The sequence below is a fragment of the Anneissia japonica genome, unplaced genomic scaffold, assembly GCF_011630105.1.
Source record: "Anneissia japonica isolate Jap-2015-1 unplaced genomic scaffold, ASM1163010v1 scaffold287598_len761594_cov195, whole genome shotgun sequence".
Lineage (NCBI taxonomy): Eukaryota > Metazoa > Echinodermata > Crinoidea > Comatulida > Comatulidae > Anneissia > Anneissia japonica.
In genome coordinates this window covers 72,962-95,121 of record NW_022705477.1, presented here as the reverse complement: position 1 = coordinate 95,121, position 22,160 = coordinate 72,962, and the positions used below count along the sequence as shown (strand labels likewise).

The 22,160-nt window shown below is 35.3% G+C and overlaps 2 protein-coding genes across 3 annotated transcripts; one reads left to right on the top strand and one right to left on the bottom strand.

Moving 5' to 3' along the window:
* The first annotated feature begins 2,420 nt into the window (after nt 1–2,420).
* LOC117105553 (L-rhamnose-binding lectin CSL3-like) lies at nt 2,421–6,646 on the top strand. Its single transcript, XM_033246732.1, has 5 exons — nt 2,421–2,490; nt 2,643–2,724; nt 4,335–4,613; nt 4,938–5,225; nt 6,181–6,646. The coding sequence occupies exons 2-5, from the start codon at nt 2,646–2,648 to the stop codon at nt 6,480–6,482; spliced, it is 948 nt and encodes a 315-aa protein (XP_033102623.1). The 5' UTR covers nt 2,421–2,490; nt 2,643–2,645; the 3' UTR covers nt 6,483–6,646.
* A 1,478-nt stretch (nt 6,647–8,124) lies between these two features.
* LOC117105554 lies at nt 8,125–21,227 on the bottom strand. 2 transcript variants are annotated; one of them, XM_033246734.1, is made up of 5 exons: nt 20,961–21,227; nt 11,643–11,792; nt 11,122–11,197; nt 10,680–10,723; nt 8,125–10,121 (listed from the first exon to the last, which is right to left on the bottom strand). In XM_033246734.1, exons 1-5 carry the CDS (start codon nt 21,040–21,042, stop codon nt 9,778–9,780), a joined length of 696 nt encoding a protein of 231 aa, XP_033102625.1. In that variant the 5' UTR covers nt 21,043–21,227; the 3' UTR covers nt 8,125–9,777. The 2 variants fall into 2 exon arrangements, with proteins under 2 accessions (XP_033102625.1, XP_033102624.1); XM_033246733.1 differs by lacking the exon at nt 20,961–21,227 and adding an exon at nt 18,234–18,496.
* Between the last annotated feature and the right edge of the window lie 933 nt (nt 21,228–22,160).

Here is a 22,160-nt window from a genome sequence, read left to right as displayed (position 1 = left end):
CTGTGAAGAAACCCCAACATATTTTATTTGCTAATACTGATCGTTGTCAAGTGCCATAGAAAGTTTATAACATACTTTATCATTTGAAATGAATAATGACGTTACTAAAGTCAATGATTTTTACTAAAGTCAAAATCATATAAAATTGACTTTAGTAACGTCATAAAAGTCAATTTTATATGATTTTGAGATCTATTTTGCGAAAATATACTAAATAGAATATCGGCAAAAGAATGCCACAACCTATCACATGCCTATCTATTCACTTTGGTTTTTAGAATTGTGTATGCTATGCATTTATATAGTAATGATTAGGAAAACTGTATATTGACTACACTATTTGCCTATACAGATATTGAAATCCATTCAAAATAATAATTCTTTGTACTCCAAGCATTTACAAATCTGTGATTGTTAATTTGTAATTGTATCCGATACGGAAAAATATTCCCTTGAAAAAAAACAACCTGTTTTGATAACTATTATTTATCTAAATAGGTTGTAATCTGCACGTATTCTGTAAAATTTATAAAAATCTATCTGCATGATAGATACAACAAGATACCAGTACGGTAATAAAATAATAATTGTTACTTACTAAATCACAGCGCTTCAAAATCTGTCTGTATGCAGCCGCCGATTTGGGAAATGAATGATAACGGTTGATGAAATCATTTAAATACCACTAGTTACAAATATGAGGTGTTAGCTAACAAGTTTACCAAAATAAAATTATTACAATATGTGTTCAAATTAGCAAAATACCGATACAGCCAATATCACATTAATTGAATTTTCCGGCTGAAGAAATACTTAAGGTGGGAAATACTGTACCACGTACATCGTGAGACAATGTAGCGCATCTTAGGAAGGTGGCTTAATTATTGTTTTACTCACAGTAATGTATTCCCCAACGTCGTCTATTGGTGCGTGGGGGAACTAAGCGTAAATTTTCCACATGCACCTTTCGCACGACAGCAACACGTTGGAAGCATTACATTTCAAGATTTTCTTTAATTTATTCGTCCCTGATGATAGAAAGATTATTGTTAATACACACTGAGGAAAGACGACATAATAATACCTTGTAAAGTTCAGTATACAGTAGCATGGAGGTAGGCATACGTAAATACTTATTTTACTTTACATTTTGGTCTTAAATTCTCTCTTCTGTAGTTTCATTTAATCTCCAAACTTCTCATTTGAACATTCTATTTTTTTACTTTGTTTAAGTATGAAATTATATTTCAATTGGAAATTATATTTCAATTGAAAATTACAAATGTACAATATTTGTCTTGTTAAAGTATTATCATCCGAAGTGTACGATACTGGTAAAAGGTAAAGATAATAATGTATTCATTCTCAGAAAAGAAAAATTATATTGTTCGTCTTTAAAATTCTTAAAATTGAGCAAAATGTTATTTTATAGTTGAAATATTAAAAAGTGCAACGCAAAAAATAATATTTTCTAAATGTAAATGATGATGTGACTCAATGTTAGTTCTTTTCAAAACATATACGGTACCTAACACGAGTCATAACAGTGGCGTAACGAATAGGTCGGGCCTGAGGATACATGGGTCACGTAACCTTTTTTTTTTCAGTAAACCACATGAAGCATACTTGGCAATGTTCATCATCACTGTCGATTGGTGGCGTAAACCTAATGAATATTAATTTAGTGAGACCACAGCGTTTTTGATGTTTTGAGGGCGTATTTTGATTCGCTTTTTTCTTGCTCATGAAGAGATTCTAATAGTTGCTTTTAAAAACTTTAAATTATAAGGTCATACGATTCTGACATTTAAACACTTAACATTCTAGCCTAATCTGCATCCCAAATTTGTATAAAATTAGAGTAGACTGTTTAATTACGCCCTAATTAGAATCCTGTTTGTTTATACACGTACTGTAGGCCTAAAGTATATATAAAAAAAGTAAAACAAAAGTGTTGTGTGTCCATTGTGTTGGTGTAAATGACTTTTAAATTATTATTATTAATATTATTATTATTATTATTATTATTAATATTTATATAACTATAGACATATTGTCTGAAGGTAACCTTAACCCATCTACTGTTAGCTCTAAAACAAATAAAGCTATATTATATAAAAAGTACTTTTGGAAAATCCTGACCGTTTTACTTCTTAAAATATATAGGTATCGTTTTAAAGAAGCACTTGGCCTTAATAATACTTTTTGAACTACTTAAAAATGTATCCACGAGGCGTACTTGCTATTCAACTCTGTGATTAAGTCCAGTGTTTTCAGACTCCTTCAACTCTGTCAAACAGATGTTTCATAATAAAACAATAAAAACGTAGGCCTATATACTTTAGAGAAAAAACGTCATTATAATTAAAGTACTGTTTTTGATGGTGCTTACGTTTAATTCTTTTTCGTCTGAAAGACTATAAAAAGAAATGTTCATTTGCCATCGTCAGACGATTTGGAGAACACATTCGATTTCATCGATAAACATTGGTAAGCTATTATTTTTGCTATCAAATTAATTGTGTATCATCACTTTATTACGTTCAAGTTATTTATATGCCTACAGTATGTATTATTGTGTATGTATCTGTATTTCTGAACTTTTATTTCTTTTCTTCTTCTTGACTATATTTATTAAATAGAATATGGCTATTAAACAACTTATACTGTTCTGCTGCATCGCAGTTACTGTTTATGCATCATCACAATATTCTGTAGGAAAGGGTAAGACATTATGCAGCTTGTGCTAACACATAGTTTAAAGAAAGCCTCCTCATTTATGGTTTTGATCAGCGAAGATACTATCTTTTTTCAATTTTTTTTGTAACACATATACATCTTGTTTCAAGAATAATGCTTTTGTTAGGCACATATAAGCTTATATTCTTATATTTTAATATTAATTTGTCTTTGTTGAATGACCACACTAAATGTTCTTTTAAAATTAAGCAAAGTGTAGGCTATGTTACAATGTTACAAAAATACCATAAAACATATCCCATGTTTATAACTCAATAGATGGTATTCCACAAAATTCCTGCGTAGAGAACCTTTAATGGTTGATAATGTAAATAATGGTTAATTGTTTTTAAAAAATCCCCAGCTAGTAGGGATTGTTCTGTTCTTACACTTCGTATTCATGAACATCGAGCTTTAGAAATAAAGCATGCGGGCTCTTTAAACGTCACATTATTAGGATTATTAGGAGTGAAATTAGTCCTAAAAGCAATATTGTATAGGAATGTCCAAGCTACCACTTAATTTTTATACAAAATATAAACATATTAATCAGTGTAATGGGAGGAATATATGATGAGTTTAAAGATGAACGGAGTTAATGGAACAGTTCACCTCCAACAAAATATTCTATTCATTGCATGAAGAAAAATATTCATTACACTTATAGATTCTCGTCATTTTATTTTTAATGTTAAATATAGTTACGTTTACCTTTTTCGAATGGAACAATTCATCTTCTTTATACGAATGAAAACATAGTATAGGTGGGTGTAGGCGTGCAAACAAACATAATTAAAGGCCAACTCAGACAGCGTCGTACGACGCAGCCCGACGCGACAACAAATCTGTGTGAGTTAAAACAAGGTTAAAACGCAGACGCGATGGTGTGCGTCGTCGGGGGCAGTCGCGTCGTAGAATATTAAACATGTTTAATATTTCTCACGACGGCTTAAGACTGTCCCCGACGATAAATCGGGTCGGGCTGCGTCGGTCGACGCTGAGTTGGCATTAATGGGACAAATGAATGGAAATAAAACTAGATTACATAAAGGATGACGCAAATCGAAGTATGAATTAATTTGTCATTTAATGGTGTAAATACCTAATTTCATGTGATATTATATCCACCAATAAAATGACAAATATTTAGATATATTATGAGACATGCTATAGTTCTTAAAAGGCCAACTCAGACATAGCGTCGTACGACGCTGTCTGAGTTGGCCTTTACACTACAGCTCTTGTCCATGCTACCACTCGGTTCTCCTTAATCCTAAATCGTGTAGCGATTGTATGGAAACCACGCTCAAATCGGTTTCTTCCGGAGTGTCAATCAAAATTAACAGCTGACCAATCACAACAGAGCAAAGAATAAGCACTTGTCCAACAAACGCACGCGTGTTTACGTACGTTTACGCTGCCGTTTTATGGAACCTTAGCAAACAATATCCAAGGGGTAGAAAGAAGGTACACTCCTTTCTCCGAGGTACGGTTCTACTCCACAATCTTTAGATTCACATTAAGCTACAGCGCCTCATTACGTCATTTCTATAACCACATAATATTCTGTTTTGTTTTTCTTTTCTAAAAAATAGTGACAAAATGCGAAGGACAGCAAATCGATATTCGGTGCGGAAATCAAGAAATTAACATTCTGTACGCCCGGTATGGATCACCAAGCTATGGAGATTGTGGAGCTAGCCACTATTTTCCATCAAACTGTGAAGCTGCGAATTCGTTAGCAGTTGTACGCCAGAAGTGCCAAGGCAAGAAGAACTGCTGGGTTAAGGCTCATAACGATGTGTTCGGAGATCCTTGTGTGGGTGTAAGGAAGTCATTGACGATCCATTACACTTGCGTAGACTATGAAATAGGTATGTTTATTTTAAATACATTTTTTTCTTAAGTAATTTATTACCGAAGAAGAGAAAAGGATAATAGGAAAACGTTGTGATATCAGTAACATTAACAGTAATACTTATCATAATACTAATAATGATAGAAATAACAATACATTAAATAGTTTTAAAGTAAATAATAGAAATAATCATTAGTAATAACGTAGTGATGATTTCATTTCATTTCCATTTATTGTAATTTGCATCATAAACCATACACAGAAATTATTTTAAAGAAGATTACAATAAATGTTTGTGTCTGTGAAAAAATACCCCAAATTTTGTGATTCTCTTTATTAGTTGGAGCTTGTGAAGGAAAACAAATCGATATTCGATGTGGATCTGGCAAAACGATCAATATCCTTTACGCTATCTATGGCGCAAACTTTGGCAGCTTGTGCACCAACAGCTTTGACCCGTGGAACGCGGCATGCTACGCCAGGAATTCATTCCAAGTGACGAGAAATAAATGCCAAGGAAAGCAGAACTGCTGGGTGAAGGCTCACAACGATGTATTCAATAGGGTCTGTCGCGGCCGTCCTCAGCATGCCCTTGACGTCCACTACAGATGCGTCAGAGGACAACTTGGTAAGAATGCTCTGCTTTTTTTTCAATTCAGCAAACACCAGATATCTCGGAATAGTATGGAAGTCATACATTGTACAAATAGATCCATTTATTACCTCCGCCAAGGAGGTTACGTATTCACTGCTGTCTGTCTGTCTGTCTTTGCCTGTCTGTTAGCAAGATTACGCAGAGACTAAAGCATGGATCATCATAACATTTAGTAAATGGTACATAATAAGCCAAGAAAGATTGGTGACTTATTGTAACTTTATTGGTAGCCTAACTTGTTGTTGTGGAGGTATTTTTGTTGGCGCTCGGCAACCTCCTCCAGTCTTTTAATCTCAATTTAAACTTACTGAACTTTAGATAATAAAAGTTTGATTGGAGACAAGAAATAGACATTTTGTCACACAAGCTAAACTTTTGGGAATTATGCTACAAAATAACTTAAATTGAGATAGCCATATAAATGAAATGATTTCAAAGGCAAATAGAAAGTTTTTTCTCCTGAGAAGCGTAAAGAAATTTGGTTTCAACACTGAGTAGGCTGAGTTTACCGTGGGCATATAAAACCCTTACTGTACGTCATGTGGCACCCTGGGTTAACCAAATCTCTTAGTACAGTATTGAATCAGTCCAAAAAATAGCCTGTCGCCCATCATTCTTGGCAGGGACTTCCAGACATTATGATGATGCCCTAAATCACTGTAATTTTCTCTCCTTTCTGAAAAGAGAACAACACATTGCACAGCTAAGTTTGCTAAAAAGCTTTCCACAACTACCCACTCTGCAGACTTGTTACCAGTTACACGTTTTGAAAACCGTAACAGAATTATCATTCGCAACTGTCAAAAGATATCACACTTACACACTAAAACTACTAGATTTTTCAACGATTTCATAACTGAGCGGTAGAGAACCGTACAACGAGTTCAGAATATTCTGTGTAATTCTCAGTATTTTTTTTTAATTGCAGCTTTCGCTTGTGAAAATAAGCAAGTTGATATTCGATGCCCATCGGGTACTACTATCAACATCCTATCAGCTTTCTACGGACGAAACAACCAACAAGGCTGCCGCAATCCAATCCAGCAGACTCGATTTGGACTGATCATCAGGAGTCCGTGTAGTGCTACCAACGCACTGCAAGTCGCTAAGAATGCCTGCAACGGAAAACATAATTGTTGGATAAAAGCCCGTGATAACGTATTTAATATTCCTTGTCAAAACGGCCCTAAAAAACACCTAGAGGTAGAGTTCGAATGTAGAAAACATTAAAATAAATATAATGCAGCTAAAAACGCAACCACAGAGGTATTCTATACTGTACCTTTGGCTGCAGTGGCTATTACGGCAAACCGTATCACACATAAACATTATGTAGTGATGAAGGCCTAAGTTAACAACAAATAAAGAGAGCATTTTACTGTATATGTACTTGATTCATTGTTTGAGTGATTTTATTTCGAATACTTTTTTCTAAATATTTTATTTGCGCTCATCCAATATGAAACTGGAAATGTGGGCCGGCCCCCTAGAGACTTGTGGAAGCCGCAGTGCAGTGCTATTCTGTCCGAATGGGCTGTGCTGTGAGCGGGATGGTTTTGAGGGTTCGTCCCATTTGGTTAGACCAATTTGGTTGAAGGCTAATTAGGTGTGGCCGTGAACTAATAATTTTTAGGTTTTAGCCTAGCAGGGTACCGTATCGACATCATGGAGGTACATGGCGATATTAATATCACTCTATCGATGAAGACGTCATTGACATTTGGGCCTACCTTTATCACTTTTTTGTCGTATATAGAAATTTTGTTAGCTCCGATGAGGAGCTCTAGACACATTCGGCTGATTGATTAACACAGCAGTCGGCTGATTGATTAATACAGTAGATCTTTTTGTATGGGCGGCCGTTAGGGCCGATATACTCTACTGCCTCTACTTTCTCTACTGCCCTCGTCGGAGCTTTCGAGTTTATAAAAACTTGTTTGTCGGGATCAAATTTCGATTCATGATCATTAAACTTTGTGCACCAGATAATGACAAGATTCTTGATAATATATTTTATACAATGTCAATTAATGTCTGAATATGTACGTGGTAGGTGAATCCCATTGGAATTAGGACTTATTTTGCTTTATAGCCTGCCATCTCTATCTTAGAGTAAAACAGGATAAACAATGAATAAAATTTAAAAAAAAACATATACGATACGAATATACTATCTAAACAACGAACAAGTAAGCCCCAAGCCGTAACGTTTCTTTAGTCAGTCATGTTGTTTGATAGCATGCAGCCACTTCGGTGCATGCCTCTGTCGATTGAAATGCCTTCAATGCCCAACAAACGCATTTAAAATAATAAACAAAATACTGTATGAAATCCCATTTAACTATATATTAAATTAACGATGCAAAAAATACTGTACTCATATTTGGTTGAAATTGTAAAGTCTTCGTCTTTCAACTCCATTTACAGTATTATTTATATGTAAAACGCCACATAGAGGTGTATAAAAAAAACCATTATCTTTTTTCTAAAACGCCATTCCTTTGATGATGATGATGATGATGATGATGATGATGATGATGATGATGAATGATGATGATAATAGTGGTTATGATGATATGATGCTTATCACACAAGACGAGTTGAGTCATCATCATTATTATCATCCATCATCATTATCATTATCTTCATCATTATTATCATCAATATCATTATCAACACCACCAACACACTATATATATATATCTATACATATATATATATATATATATATATATATATATATATATCTACATATCACAACACCATTATCATTACCCTCAATATCGTCATCATCATCAATATTATCATCAATATCATCATCATCACAATATTCAACATATTGAAAAACATCTGATACCGTAAAATTTAGGAATAATGGCTCCATTGCATAAGCATGTTGGAAAATGTGTTACCATGTTTATTATCAAACACTAAAAAACTGGATTGAAATCGTTCTAAAACGATTTAATATTGTTACTAAACATCCAAATTCTATTATATCGAAATCATGTGAAGATTATCAATAATTGTAAAACATAATATAGACAAGAATTTGCTTGTGTATCATTTCTAACAACTTTCGAAAAATATCAGTCAATATAATTTTGATATTAACAATGAAGAAATATTCAATTTTCAACGCTATCTACAGTATTAAGTAAAAGTACAGAACTTAATTCAGTATAATATATGCTTATATGTTTAAAGATGTCCTTTATAGGGATATTTTTGTTTGATCTAATTATTTACGCAAGAACCTTTGTCAAAACAAATTTAATTATTTAGATATTGTAAAAGTACAGTAATCAGGTACCGTACTCGCACGAATGAGCGCCTGGGCACTTGAAATATTTTTTTGCACTTTTTGAGGGGCGCTTATTCAAACGGGGCGCTTATTTAAACGGGGCACTTACGAAAACAGAGTGGAAATTATTTAAAAAATTGATCAAAATTGAGTGATTCTTATGGGAACTTATTAAATTTAAGAGGCTTTGAATGAAAAAAAGATAATATAAGGACTTTGGGAAACCGAAAATTACGAATGGTGGTGCGGCGGAAATGATAATCGTCCAGAGAGCATTTTTCATAAAAAGAATGCTGTGAATTTACATAACAGCAAAAGAGCATGCAAATAGTGGTGTTGGATAGTGGTTAGCTTGTTGGCCATCGGCCAATTGAGATTAGCAGGATGGCAGTAGGACACTAGGCCTAGACAAAATGTAAGAAGAGGAAAGTTGGAAATATACTGTCCGTCCAGGGTCGGAGCTCTAATAATCTGTCCAAGAGAAATATCCTCATTTTGATATTGACCTAAGAAGAATGTGATTGCACTCTGCAGCTCAAATCATGCCAACAACCACAGCCCCAGGATTGATTGGGTTATTGACTTGCTAAAAAAAAAATCTCATGATTATTCAAACGAGGCGCTTATTCGCGCGAGTACGGTATGTTCACAATTCATTGTTAAATCTGTGCCCATTAACAATAGTGTTTTAATTGTTATGAACCAAGAGCATACAGGAAAATCTGTGGATATTTTATAATATATAGGAAGCACATTAAAGTGAGCATAAAAATGCGCAATATGCCTAGGCCTATATTGTTTTGAAATAGGTTCATTCCTTGCTCAAACAAACGCGATGATGGCAGTTTTGTAAATATCCGAAGAAAATTGTCAATAAGTTTCGGATTTTATACATGAGGTGTTAAAGAAAAGATATTTAAGCCTACTTTCAGTTCTCGCAAAACACGATAGACTAAGAATGTAAAATGTGCTTATTCTTATCGTATTAATATTTGTCTGTAAACAAAAAATAATAATTTATCTAAACTAAACAATATTGTTTTATAAAACGTCGATAGGACAAAGTTCCATACAAATAATAATTTAACACCCTGATTGATGGGTTGTAGACCCGGTTATCAAAGTAGGCATATTCTGAAGGAATGCAAGTTTTATAGTTGTGCTTGAAAATAAAACAAACGAAATTGATTTGCGAGATGATGAATTTCAATTGTTTCCATCTTAAAAGAGATCCTTCATCATCCTTCGAAGATCGCTTTCTAAATCACGTTTAGAAATACTTCTTGACATGAACGATGGAATGAAAGGCTGTTTAGCAGCGGCAAAAAACTGCTCCAAGTCGGCTCCTGAACCTGAATTATCACCGCTACCTTCATGTTCATCCCTGGGCCTAAATTGATCAAACCAGATTTGTAAGTTGTAGAGGTACAGATAAATTTCGTAGGCCACACACTCGCAGTTGGGTGCCTGGCAGCCGTTTGGATCTATTGGTCTCAAAAAGTTACAGTAAACGCCATAGTCAGGACAACTTCTTGGAGAACCGCAATTGGAATCTCGTGGGTCGGCTAAAAAACATAAAATGCATTTAATGTTATTCTAATATCACCATAATTATTAGTGCCATTTTTTTTTTTACTCATAGAGAAAATTTCCTCATGCTCTACTTTTATCTATAGGCCTTGTTACATAGACAAACAGTACAAAAAATCAGTTCAGAGAGAGGACAGCCTTGCAATTACCTCAACCATGAGGTAATATATGTTTAACCACTCTCTGTGCTAGTATGTTCGTATGTTGTCATGATAAAAAGATTATAAGAACAGCTAATGAATAGATAATCATAAAATATATTGGGTAAACCTTTGGGCGAAAGGTCAAAGTTCAAGGTCACGAAAAAAATGTTGGCAGCATCACCATTCTTATGTTGTTATTATTATTATTAATATTTAATATTATTATTATTATTATTATTATTATTAATGTTATTGTTATTGTTGTTGTTGTTGTTATTATTATTATTTTTATTAGTAGTAGTAATAGTAGTAGGAGTAGTAGTAGGCCTAGTAGTAGGCCCCAGTAGTAGTATTAGTATTATAGAACGTTAGTAATATATGAATACTTACGACATGGATTGCAGTACCAACGATTTCGTCCACCTTGACAGATACTAAAGACAATAGAATAATAATATTAATAATAATGATAATAAGAGTACGTTTTGTATAAATATTTAATATAAAAATAACGCTAAAAAGAAAGATCGTCGAAACGTCGATCTTTTCTTTTTAGCGTTATTTTTATATTAAATAATAATAATGATAATATAACTTTAAATATCAAAACTGAATAAAAAATGTTTGATTATGTAATCGTTACGTGTAATTAAAGCATTTGAAAAATTGTTTAAATTAATTTTTATAGTTCTTATGCATCATTGGAAAACTAATGTATAAAAAATATTAGAAATTCTAGAGATTGCACTATGTGTTACTGTTATGAAACAATGTGGTGAAAGGGAGCAGTGTGATCACGCCCATTGCAACTGGATCCGCCCCTAGAACTTACCACATGTTACCACATTCGCCCTCAATTGCGCGTCCATATCCATATTCTTGTCCTTCCCACAGACATTGTGAGGGATCTAGAGGGGGAGAAGAAAAAGACAGTGCGTCAAATTTCAGTACAATCTAAATACACTGCTTTGTAAAATATTGATTTTCTTATTCATCGAATTGATAGCAATAGACCTAGATATTATCATCATCATCTGGTCGAACTTGCTCGGACTTAGTAACTCGGGCACGCCATCCATAACGATCTGTCATCTGGGAGAAGTCCGCAGAAAACGCGTGACAAATACGTCAACTTATTAGCTGAAGAATTTCTTATTAAAATCCAGCACATCGATCTGTCTTTATTTGAAGTTAATTGATCCTTTTAATAAACATTGTTAAGTTGAGTATTTCAGGCTTTTCCTGATTATTTTAACATAGCTTAAGAGGCCATTATTATGCTTTACGAAAAACGAAAGACATTGTAACAAAAAACAAAAAAAAACTAAAATAAGACTCAGAGTTTATGCTTACATCCACAGTTTCCTTCGTATCGAACAGTTACATAGGTTTCACCATCGTTACAAACGGCACGCAGCAAATTACAGTAGGATGTATACGTCACTTGATTTGTTCCACATACTGGTGTTCCATCATCTGAACAAGTGGACACACCGGCGCATTCTACAAGACAAACAGTCATCTTCATGATTGTTTAAGTTGCGCCCTCTATATAGCTAATCTTTCCAAACTAATTATAATGTTGGAAATCATACAATTAAAGGCAAATCACGAAGAAAGTGATAGCCTACTTATATATATGTACAGTAATTTGTTTTAGGCCTTTGGGATAGATATAGCTTAATGAATGAAATGTATTGAAGAAGGTGTATTTAAAAATACACAGTGACAGAATCGTCCATGTGACAGTGGTATGTATATATACTTATATATATATAGCTCTATATATATTATATATATATATGTATATATATACATTAAGAATGTATATATATATATATATATTAAGAATGCATGTATTTACATAGGTCTACAGCTGTTGCGTAGTCTGTACAGTAAAAAAATGAAGATTGAAACAACAAATTAGACACAGATAATAGAGACATAATTTTTTCAGGGATCAGATTAAATTCATATTATGATTTTAGTCTGATTCCGGAAAATAAGAACAGCTTATTGTGGCTTGATAAGATCAAAGGCCTTTGGATCTTTGTAGGCCCATTGAAGACGTGGCATTATGATGACGTTCATTCTGAGTTACACATGCTCAGTTCAGTGTTTATATTGGTCCTCGGAGGTTAAGTTTAGTTGGGCATATTGGAAACCCTTGGCAGAAGTTGAATAATTTCCCGTAGATATTTAATAAGAATATTTGTGATATGTTAGGGTGTTAATTTGAGTACAGACTAAATGGAACATCTGTTATTGCGACTATAAGGTATAGAAAGGGCCTTGGCCGGGGTTTAAGTCATATTTAATTCTTGATCTGGTTACAAACTCAAGGACCACTTTATAAATTCCCATGCTTTTACAGGCAATCCTCAAGGAAAACTTTACCAGCCACCCTGGATATGCATTTTATATTTTATGAAACCCATAGTACTAGTACCTGAGTAACTCGAACCCCTTCAATATAAATAATAATAATAATAATAATAATAATAATAATAATAATAATAATAATAATAATAATAATAATAATAATAATAATAATACATTTTTTTCCTCTCTTTTGCGGGGTAACCAACCTTTATTCATTATCATTTTCATCTTTGTATTTAAGTTCAAATACGATTCTTTAATTAAAAACAATAAATAAAAAATTATAAAAACAAAATTGTAAATAATAAATGCAAACATGGATAATAAAAATAATAATTTTGCAGTCATTTATGTGAAATGCAATTATCTTTTTTCCTTAGTTGAATGTCTATCTTTTCTTATTGTTTTTATGTCAACTTTCATTTTATTTCCATTCATTATCTCTTATCTAGTTTCACATTAACCTGAATACAATTAGCCTTTTCTTTTAGTTGAATACCTATGTCTGCTTTGTTTTGTTTTTATGTGAATTTCTTCAATATAAATTTTATATTTGACCAGAGATATCTAGTCTAATAATAATAATAATAATAATAATAAATAATGATAATAATAACAATGATAATAATAATAATAAAAATAATAAAAATAATAGTAACATATAATAATAATGGTAATAATAATAATAATAATAATAATAACAATAATAATAATATAATTTAAATGTGTATCTTATACAGATGTTATTCAATGAAAATGAAGCCATTCGCTTGCATTTTTAAATTGACTCAACCTCTCATGTATTGCACTCATAATTATAATACATCAGAAGTGTATTCTAGTACTGACGACCATCTAGCAGGGAACATCATGTACAATAATGCCCGTTATAAATGAGCTCTTGTAACGCTGTCAGTTTCAATTTGACATCAATTTATTCACAGTGCCACTGCAGGAAGAATATAGGACACGGGTGTCAGGCTCGCTAGGAACATTTCATTTTCAATAGAGTACATTGGATAACGTAACAATCAGAACATTGTAACGCACTCCATGAAGAGCATAAGCATTGAAATATTATTCGATAAGGAATGAAATGATACCAGGAAAACAGAATGTTGAGCCGAGCACGCACCCCTGTACAATAGAAGTAAATACTTTAATTTAAGTTTATATTGGAGTGTAACAAGGTACCATATCAAATTCCACACCTTAGTATCGTATTTGCTCTTTCCTTGGATTGTCTCCCTACATGAAGAATTCACCAGTATTATACGATAGACTTACATAAATACAAATGATAAGTAGGCCTACAGGGTTGCAGGCCAGTTTTATACAAATACAACTAGTCATCAATATTCTTACGTGGGACCTCTAGCGTAAAATTAGTACGGATTATGAGCTTGGACTAAACCATCCCTGCAACTTTCAACTCACCTAAGGGTCCGTTTAGTCAGATGTTGCCACTTGTGCAAATGTCTTTCCACAGCAGGTGATGAACCAGAACACCGGGATAGCCAGGGAACAGTTGAATTACGTAATTTAACTGTTCCCTGGAGATAGCCTTTTTATCTTTTCAATGGATGTCATTGGCACGTGAACTTGCCCACGATATATAGGCCTAGAATATATGTATGCTAAACGTACTTTTATCCAAGAGGACTTGGCTCTACCACCAAACCACGGGGGGGGGGGGGGGGGGGGGGGGGGCTCGTCTCGAACTGATCTCTTGATTTTTTTCGGGGAAAATTAACCAAACATGATACCAATATTTGGTGTTGACTTAGACCATTAGACCATGTGGTTTTGGTGAAAGATTCTATAGCTATGGAGCTTTCCATGTGAAAGAGCTACTTTATAGACTAACGACGTGTTCCCATCCTAAATAGTTGAGTGGAAGATAATGGATGAATGACTTCTGTGAGTGGTCTGGATACGTATGATACAGTATACTGAAGAAGACGACGAATGTTCGTAAATATATATATATATTTTAGCGAACTCAAAGCACTAGTCGATGGTAAGTGTAAAGATCCAAGGTCCACATTAAGTGAGCGATGTTAAAGTAGTCCAGTCAGGAATTCTCGACAGTATAATTATTCAGTTTGGTTATTTTATCGGGAACGATTTTCTGAGAGCACAATTTATGTTGATCAATTTGTTGGCTGTTGTTGAAACTGAGTAGAAGCCACTACCAAACATAACATTTTGACGTTGTGCAGAGGCAGCACAGAGGAAGATCTGGTCAGCTAACTTAAAATTGAATTACGCTGAACGAGATTCACTCCTAAAGACCAATTAACATCAAAGACTTTTAACTGTCACGTCTGTTCTGTCTGCTGAGATCGATTTCAGAAAATAGACGACTTCCACTGTTGATTTTTTTAACGGCGGCTGTCTCCATCCAACATCGTTCCGTATTGTCCTCATATCGTACAAGTCTCAACCACTATCAGAAAGTGGAATGGCGAGTGTAAATAAAAAAACAAAAAAGGGGAAAACTCATTCCTTAGGTATGTATTTAATTATGACGTCTTTGAGCAAGTTGTTCGTATGTGGGTCTAGTATTTATTAGAATAAACCTTAAATTTCGTAAATTAAAAACTGATAATATATAATATTGCATGTTGCTAGTTTCATAGAGTTTTATAGCGCTCTTTTTAAACACAAAATATTAATGATAATAACAGTACCTGTTACAATGTAAGCCTCCAATATTTAAGATACATATTAAGACCTATATCTAACATAATTAACACGAATATCAGTAAACCACAAACAGCAGCACGAACAGCACCAATACACTTTTGCATGCGTGTCATTCCGCAGCGGTTCATTTGTTTTTCCCCTCTTTCAATAGAACTAGTAAAAAAACATTCACAAGAAAGTATCAAGGTCTATTCATTATTACAGATTCTTAAGTCCTCAATAAACAAGCAAATCAAACAGTCTGACAGTTGTATGGCTGCTTGTTCCCACACCAGTTTACAATTACCTACTAATCACTTAATTGACCCCTAAAATTTGCTTATTAATTGGGGATGGGACTTCATAAAATATGTAATGCCGACCGATTACACATCCAGATTGAATAAATGGTCCGACCATGGACTTATTACTTAGGTCCATGGTCCGACAGTGGGGTAGGACAATATCCGGTGGGGTCTATGGTTGAAGCACCAGTACGGGATCCAGGATCTGTTTAGATACGTTTTAGAACGCATTTTATCCTAGTAATTTTGACCAAAAGATTGTTTTGGTCCGATGAGTCGCATCCGACGGGATGGGAGCGGGGTGCCCTCGTTGGTGCCGTCACTTTATATTGAGCCTCAGCTCTAGTATACTTTGTATATTAAGCTGGGCACTCACTGCGTCGTACGACCGTCGGCCGACGAATCCAACTCCGCTTCCTGTGAGCGCTAGACCATGCGACGCCGCCTGCTGGTTGTGGGTGGCGGTCTAAACGGATCGTCATTAAACACGATCCGTTGCGCGCGCGCGTTGCGTTCTTTATAGAATTGCGTCGGGCGCAGTGAGTGTCCGGCTTCGCTCCGTAAAGGCCAACTCAGACAGCGTCGGCCGACGCAGCCCGACGCGATTTGTTGTCGCGTCGGGTCTGTGTGAGTTGAACGCAGACGCGATGGTGTGCGTCGGGGGCAGTCGCGTAGTAGAATATTAAACGTGTTTAATATTTCTCACGACGGATTAAGACTGTCCCCGACGATAAATCGGGTCGGGCTGCGTCGTACGACGCTGTCTGAGTTGGCCTTAACAATCAAAACAGACCTAATAATGTACTAACTGCCATCAGTGGATTACTCTAGAATAACCACGATATGACAGGGGATTTGTGTGTAAGCTTAACACCAAAACACGGGTAATGAATCACAAAAACATATAAGCCTATTAATCAAAACTATTATCCACAAGCATGGAAGTTATTAAGTATGGTTAAAATGGGTTCAATGACCAATAATAAACAGTTGAACAGTTCAAGTATGTACTGCTATTTTTTCACAGATGTATTGTGCTTAAACCTTTTGCCATTGTTTTAGGCCTAATTATAATAATAAGAATGATATATAGTGATGATTAAAACAGGCCTTATGCATAAAAGCATGTATAACTTTATCATTACTATTAATTATCATTCTATTTATTATGATTAAATATGTTCCACCAATTATAAACCAGGTGAATTAATTATTAATGTTATTATTAGTGTTGTTATTATTATTATTTATTTATTTATTTATTCATTTATTTATTATTATTCCATCATGAAAAATGATTGTAAGAAAATAGAAATTAGTTTGCTTCTAAAAATATAATTTCGACATTACATCAGAGAACGTGTGTTGTGCTGTGTTCCTGTGGTGCCTCCAAGGTTAGTAACGAGAGGACAAATATAATTATAACTCTTATTCGATCTATGGCAATTCTAGGTTCTATACATCCGATAGGTAAGCCCAAAGTGCCGGATCGGTGTTTAGTATTCAGAATTTGTTAGAATTCTCCCCACTTGGCTCTCAATATCACTGGCGTACGTATTTAGGAGTATTGGAATTGTGATGGTGGAGTCGGTGTGGGGCGAACATAGAGTAGATCAATGATTTAGCGAGGGGACACTACCGTAGGTCGCAAAATAAGCGTGATTGAGCGTCAGTTGTTTTAGGACTTTTTCAAAGGGGGAGCGACTGGTGGAAGGGTGACTGGGGGAGAACTTTGTTTTATTGGGGGAAGGGGAATGTTCCCCGCGAGATACACCACTGCACAATATACAGGTAGGTGGCTCCAACACATATGGGATCAGGCAGTGACAAAAATAAATAACTAATAAATAAATAATTAAAAAGACAGGGTCGATAAGCTGGACAAGGGCAAAGTAGATCTATAACACATTTATTTGTTTTGTTTACCATTGCTAATGGATTTGGCTTTCACAAAGAGAGGGGTGACTGTGAGGAGCTAAAAATACTTTAAAAAAAAACTATATTACATCTTAAATAAAGATTAGATTTAAAAAAAAATATTTCTCACTAATTAAGAGACTTTTAAGATTAAGAGACTTTTAAGATTAAGAGACTTTTAAGATTGCTGTTCCTTTGAAATGCAAGACGACACAATGCAGAAAATCTTTTGTTCATAATTAAACTTATGTTTTCAACTCAACTCTTCAGAGATAGTATTTATATTGTTCTGTATTAAATAATAGTCTTTCATGTATATTATTTTTTTAAGCGCAACTAATCCTTTGTGTTTTATATTATTTCATAACGTATTATTTATGTACTGTAGTTTCAGCATCCAAATTACATGTACACCTTGTTTTGTGGTCATGACAATAAAGTTTATCTTTTCTTATCTTAGTTAAACAATTTTTGTGTTCAAACAACATCTGTAAAGTCAGGGAAAACATTTCAAGTAAATATATTGAATGATTTCATTTTTCAAGATTTCAGACATTGCCGGACCGAGTTAGTCTATCTCCACACCATCAGCCCTAAATGGTAATACAGTAATAAGAGTTAGGAATCATGGATTATTTTGCAAGCATCTTACCCTGAGCTGCAGCGTATGTGTAAGGCCATGGTTTTTCCTCAACAGTCCCAGCTATACAGAGGACTAATAAACACGAAAACACCAACAAAATCAGAGACCGCATAATGATATAGTAGAAGTATAAATCACAAAACAGAGAAGAATATCCCTTTGGAAAAATACAAGATATACGAGTGAATTGGTGTAACAGTACTTCTCAGTACACTCAGCGAAGATATTGGTATTGCCTAGTTACTGCGGAAGGTCTGCTTTTAAAGGCATCCGCAAGGTGACTGATCACTTTCGGCTATTTGACCCACATCGTCTGCACCAATATATGGGCGGAAAGTTCCTATATTATAAAGTAGGACCTTTTCTCGAAATATGATGTAGGTGCCTACAAAACCAAACTTTCCATGCAAGTCTGGTGCATTATTTTGCATAGAGTTTCACCAATGGTGTTAACATTGCTGCGTTTTTACCTCAGTAATGACTGGGAAGGGTTTGGAGCGAGATCACCAAGTTGAAGTGAGATACTGTGGCATTATGATGCAGGGTATATGTCTAAGACCGGGGTCTAAGAGCTGATGTGGGATAATCTTTTTATTTAAGAGGTTGATGCAGATTACAAGAGACGAAAGTGTCGGTGGTGGATGACTGTCGCAGAATTAGGGAGCCAGTAGCATAGACGGGCCCAGTATAAGGTCTGACACGGTCCTAAAGCCAGTAGTGATGGTTAATGCAGGATTACCACAGATTGTAGATCCAGTAGGGGATGACTGATGCGGAATTATGGGAACCAGTGGCACAGACAGAAGGCCTAGTAGAGGTAGCGATACGGACCCCGAGCCAGTAGTTAGGTTAATGCGGGGGATTATCACAGATGGTAGATCCAGTAGGGGATGACTGATGTGGAATTATTGGAGCCAGTAGTACAGACAAAAGGCCCAGTAGAGGGTACGATATGGACCCAGTTGTGTTGGCTAATGCGGGATTACCACAGATGGTAGTTCCAGTAGGGGATGACTGATGCGGAATTATGAGAGCTGGTAGCACAGACAAAAGGCCCAGTAGAGGGTACGATATGGACCCAGTTGTGTTGGCTAATGCGGGATTACCACAGATGGTAGATCCAGTAGGGGATGACTGATGCGGAATTATGGGTGCTGGTCGCACAGACGGAAGACCCACTAGAAGGTCTGATACGGACCAGTGAGCCAGTAATGGATGGACACCACTTCGAGGTCGTCGGACTAAAATATGAATTCAAGCAATGCTATTATTATTACCAATTCCCAAAATTGTGGTCTAAAATTCACTTTTGTGCAACCCTAAACAATAACATCTCTCCACAAGCCAGAAGGGGTATTCTATTTCGGGACTCTCGCCGAGGCTCTAGATGACGACTTGGTTCGGAACACCCTGTCGGACTTGCTGGATCCCTTATCGACATATTCTGAAGTCACCTCTAGAAATTAACTGGTAACATATAGGCCAATATTTCAGTGATGAGTATGAGATTTCGATTGTTTTCCAGTAGTGAGTGTGACCCTACATGCGAGAAAGCGTATTAATAGCCGATGGTATTCTTTGAGATTTATTTAAGTTAAGGCGAGTTCGACAGCTGTTGTCATATCAGACCAGAATCTGCAAAGCAAGAGATACCTAGGGGGTTTTGTTAGAGCCCTTTAAGGCGACAGTTGTGTAGATATGACGTCAACGACATTTTGTCGACAGTAGGCCTACTTACCACCAGTCATATTTTGCAAATCACATGTACTATAATATAAGGTCCAAGTATAGGCATATTATAATGTTGTTTGATGATGGCAATGCTCATTGGATCAAACCTGACAGTTTGTTCGTTTACAGTTCTTCCTATCCCATTTTCTCATTTCTTATTTAAAATAAAACGTGCTCAAAAAACCCTATCCTCGTAGAATTATTTTTTATAGGCCTATGCCTACTGTAAACGAATAATATAGTATATTTCCCGTGATTATGATAATCGTAAACATTGATTGTACTGTAAGAAAACGGAAATTAGTCGGCTTCACACAAAAAAAATGATATGCCTACATCAGAAACGGAGACAGGCAACCTCCAGACGTACTGTACGTGTGTTGCGCTGTGGTCCTGTGGTGTCTTCAAGGTTGAACGTAACGAGACGACAAATCGGATTCGTATAATATCTATGACAATAGATATCAATAGGCACGAACCCAACCCCTACTGCTTAGATATGTAGTGTATAATAGTAAACCTAAACATTTTGGATCAGAGTTTTTAGTCGTATTTTGGTATAAATTCATGCAATCAAATTTAATATATACTGTCTGCCGAAAAAATAAATAAAAATTTAAAAGTTAATAACTTCCACAGAAACAGATGGAGAAAAATATTTTTACTGATTTACAGACATTTACTTAAAAAATCTTAAATTGATTACAGTCAAGTTAAGGGTCTTTGCGACAGAATATTGGTAATGTATTACCAATTTGTTTTTTTGTTTTTGTTTTTGTTTGTTTTTTTTTTTGTTTGTTTTTTTTTTACGAGAGTCTAGAAGGACCTAAGGTTGAAGACAGGAAGGTTTTGAGGTGTTCCCTTACCTATTATGCAAAGTGTGTTTGGGAGCGCCCTTTTTTCTACCCCTGGAATCGCCACAGCAGAAAACGCCTGCAAAGGAATCATATCCCAATTGATAGAATAATAATAATATATAAAACATAGTGTTTACAATAAACCTACCCTGAGATGCAGCATACGTGTAGGGCCATGGTTCAGCTACACACACGACCAACAAACACGAAAACACTAACAAAATCCGCATAATTGAAGTATAAATCACAAAACTTGGGAGCGTCAGATAAGAATGATCCCTTTGGAAAAAAACACACTAGCTAGAATCGCGAGTGAAATTGTCTACTTCACAGTACACACAGCGCAAGGCTTGGTATCGCCTTACTGCGGAAGGTTTGCTCTTAGGGGCATCCACAAGACAACTGATAACTTTCGGCTATCTGCCCAATCGTCTGCACCATTAGTGGGCGGGAAGTTCCTGTTTCATCGGACCATGTACTTGAACAAACACCTGCTGTCTTTAAGAGAATGAGATATCAAGGACCATGGAGATACGATGTAGAAGTCGTGTAAGTCGAGTGCGTGTGTTTAAATGATTTAATAAAACTTAATTTTACATTGGTAATAGCTGGTAATAGCAGGGAACATGTTCACTGTTCCCTGGTAATAGACAGCTTCATTAATAATGCATTTGTTCTAAATTGTCCTCAAATCCATGCCATTTTTGTGACGTCTGTTTTTATCTTTTTATAAATTTTATGAATTTTCCGTGATTTACAGGCTCGTACGCAGGATTTTTATTGGGTGGGTGCAAATTTGTAGACAGTAGACCAGAATGGGGGAGGGGTGAGGCGCCGGGGAAAAGCACTGCTGGTGGCGAAGATTTTGGATAATTTGAGGTCTTATTTAATCGATTCTAAAGATGCAATATGAACAGTATTAAACTGATACAGAAATTTTAAATAAAGGGGGACCCAGCTGGAGGGTGGCTACCAGCTGACTACCTCAGCCCCAACCATGGTTGGGGCTGAGGTAAGAAAATACATGATTATGGACCCCCTAAATGACAGGAAATGGAACTCTCAGACTTAATATAATTTACTTTTTTCCCATTTTTACAAAATAAATTTTGAAAAAATCAGGGGCAGGGGATATGAACAGTATAAACATTTTGCAGTGGCGAATCCAGGAAATGGAAATAGAGGTGGCCCAGGCAGGAAATTTCACAGAGGGAGGGTATATACCACCTCAGCCCCACCATGATTGGGACTGAGGTAAGAACATGATTATGACACCTTTAGGTGACCGAAAATGGCACTCTCAGACTTTTTTTCTCCAGAAGTTTTGAAAAATAATTAGGGGCAGGGA

What these genes read in the sequence shown, in the direction of transcription:
- LOC117105553 (XM_033246732.1), top strand. Translation starts at nt 2,646, where the DNA reads ATGGCTATTAAACAACTTATACTGTTCTGCTGCATCGCAGTTACTGTT. An exon ending in ACAATATTCTGTAGGAAAGG is followed by an intron (nt 2,725 to 4,334) that starts GTAAGACATTAT and finishes TCTAAAAAATAG; the next exon opens with TGACAAAATGCGAAGGACAG. An exon ending in TTGCGTAGACTATGAAATAG is followed by an intron (nt 4,614 to 4,937) that starts GTATGTTTATTT and finishes TCTCTTTATTAG; the next exon opens with TTGGAGCTTGTGAAGGAAAA.
- LOC117105554 (XM_033246733.1), bottom strand. Translation starts at nt 18,336, where the DNA reads ATGCGGTCTCTGATTTTGTTGGTGTTTTCGTGTTTATTAGTCCTCTGT. An exon ending in CACATACGCTGCAGCTCAGG is followed by an intron (nt 11,793 to 18,233) that starts GTAAGATGCTTG and finishes TTTGTCTTGTAG; the next exon opens with AATGCGCCGGTGTGTCCACT. An exon ending in ATACGAAGGAAACTGTGGAT is followed by an intron (nt 11,198 to 11,642) that starts GTAAGCATAAAC and finishes CTCCCCCTCTAG; the next exon opens with ATCCCTCACAATGTCTGTGG.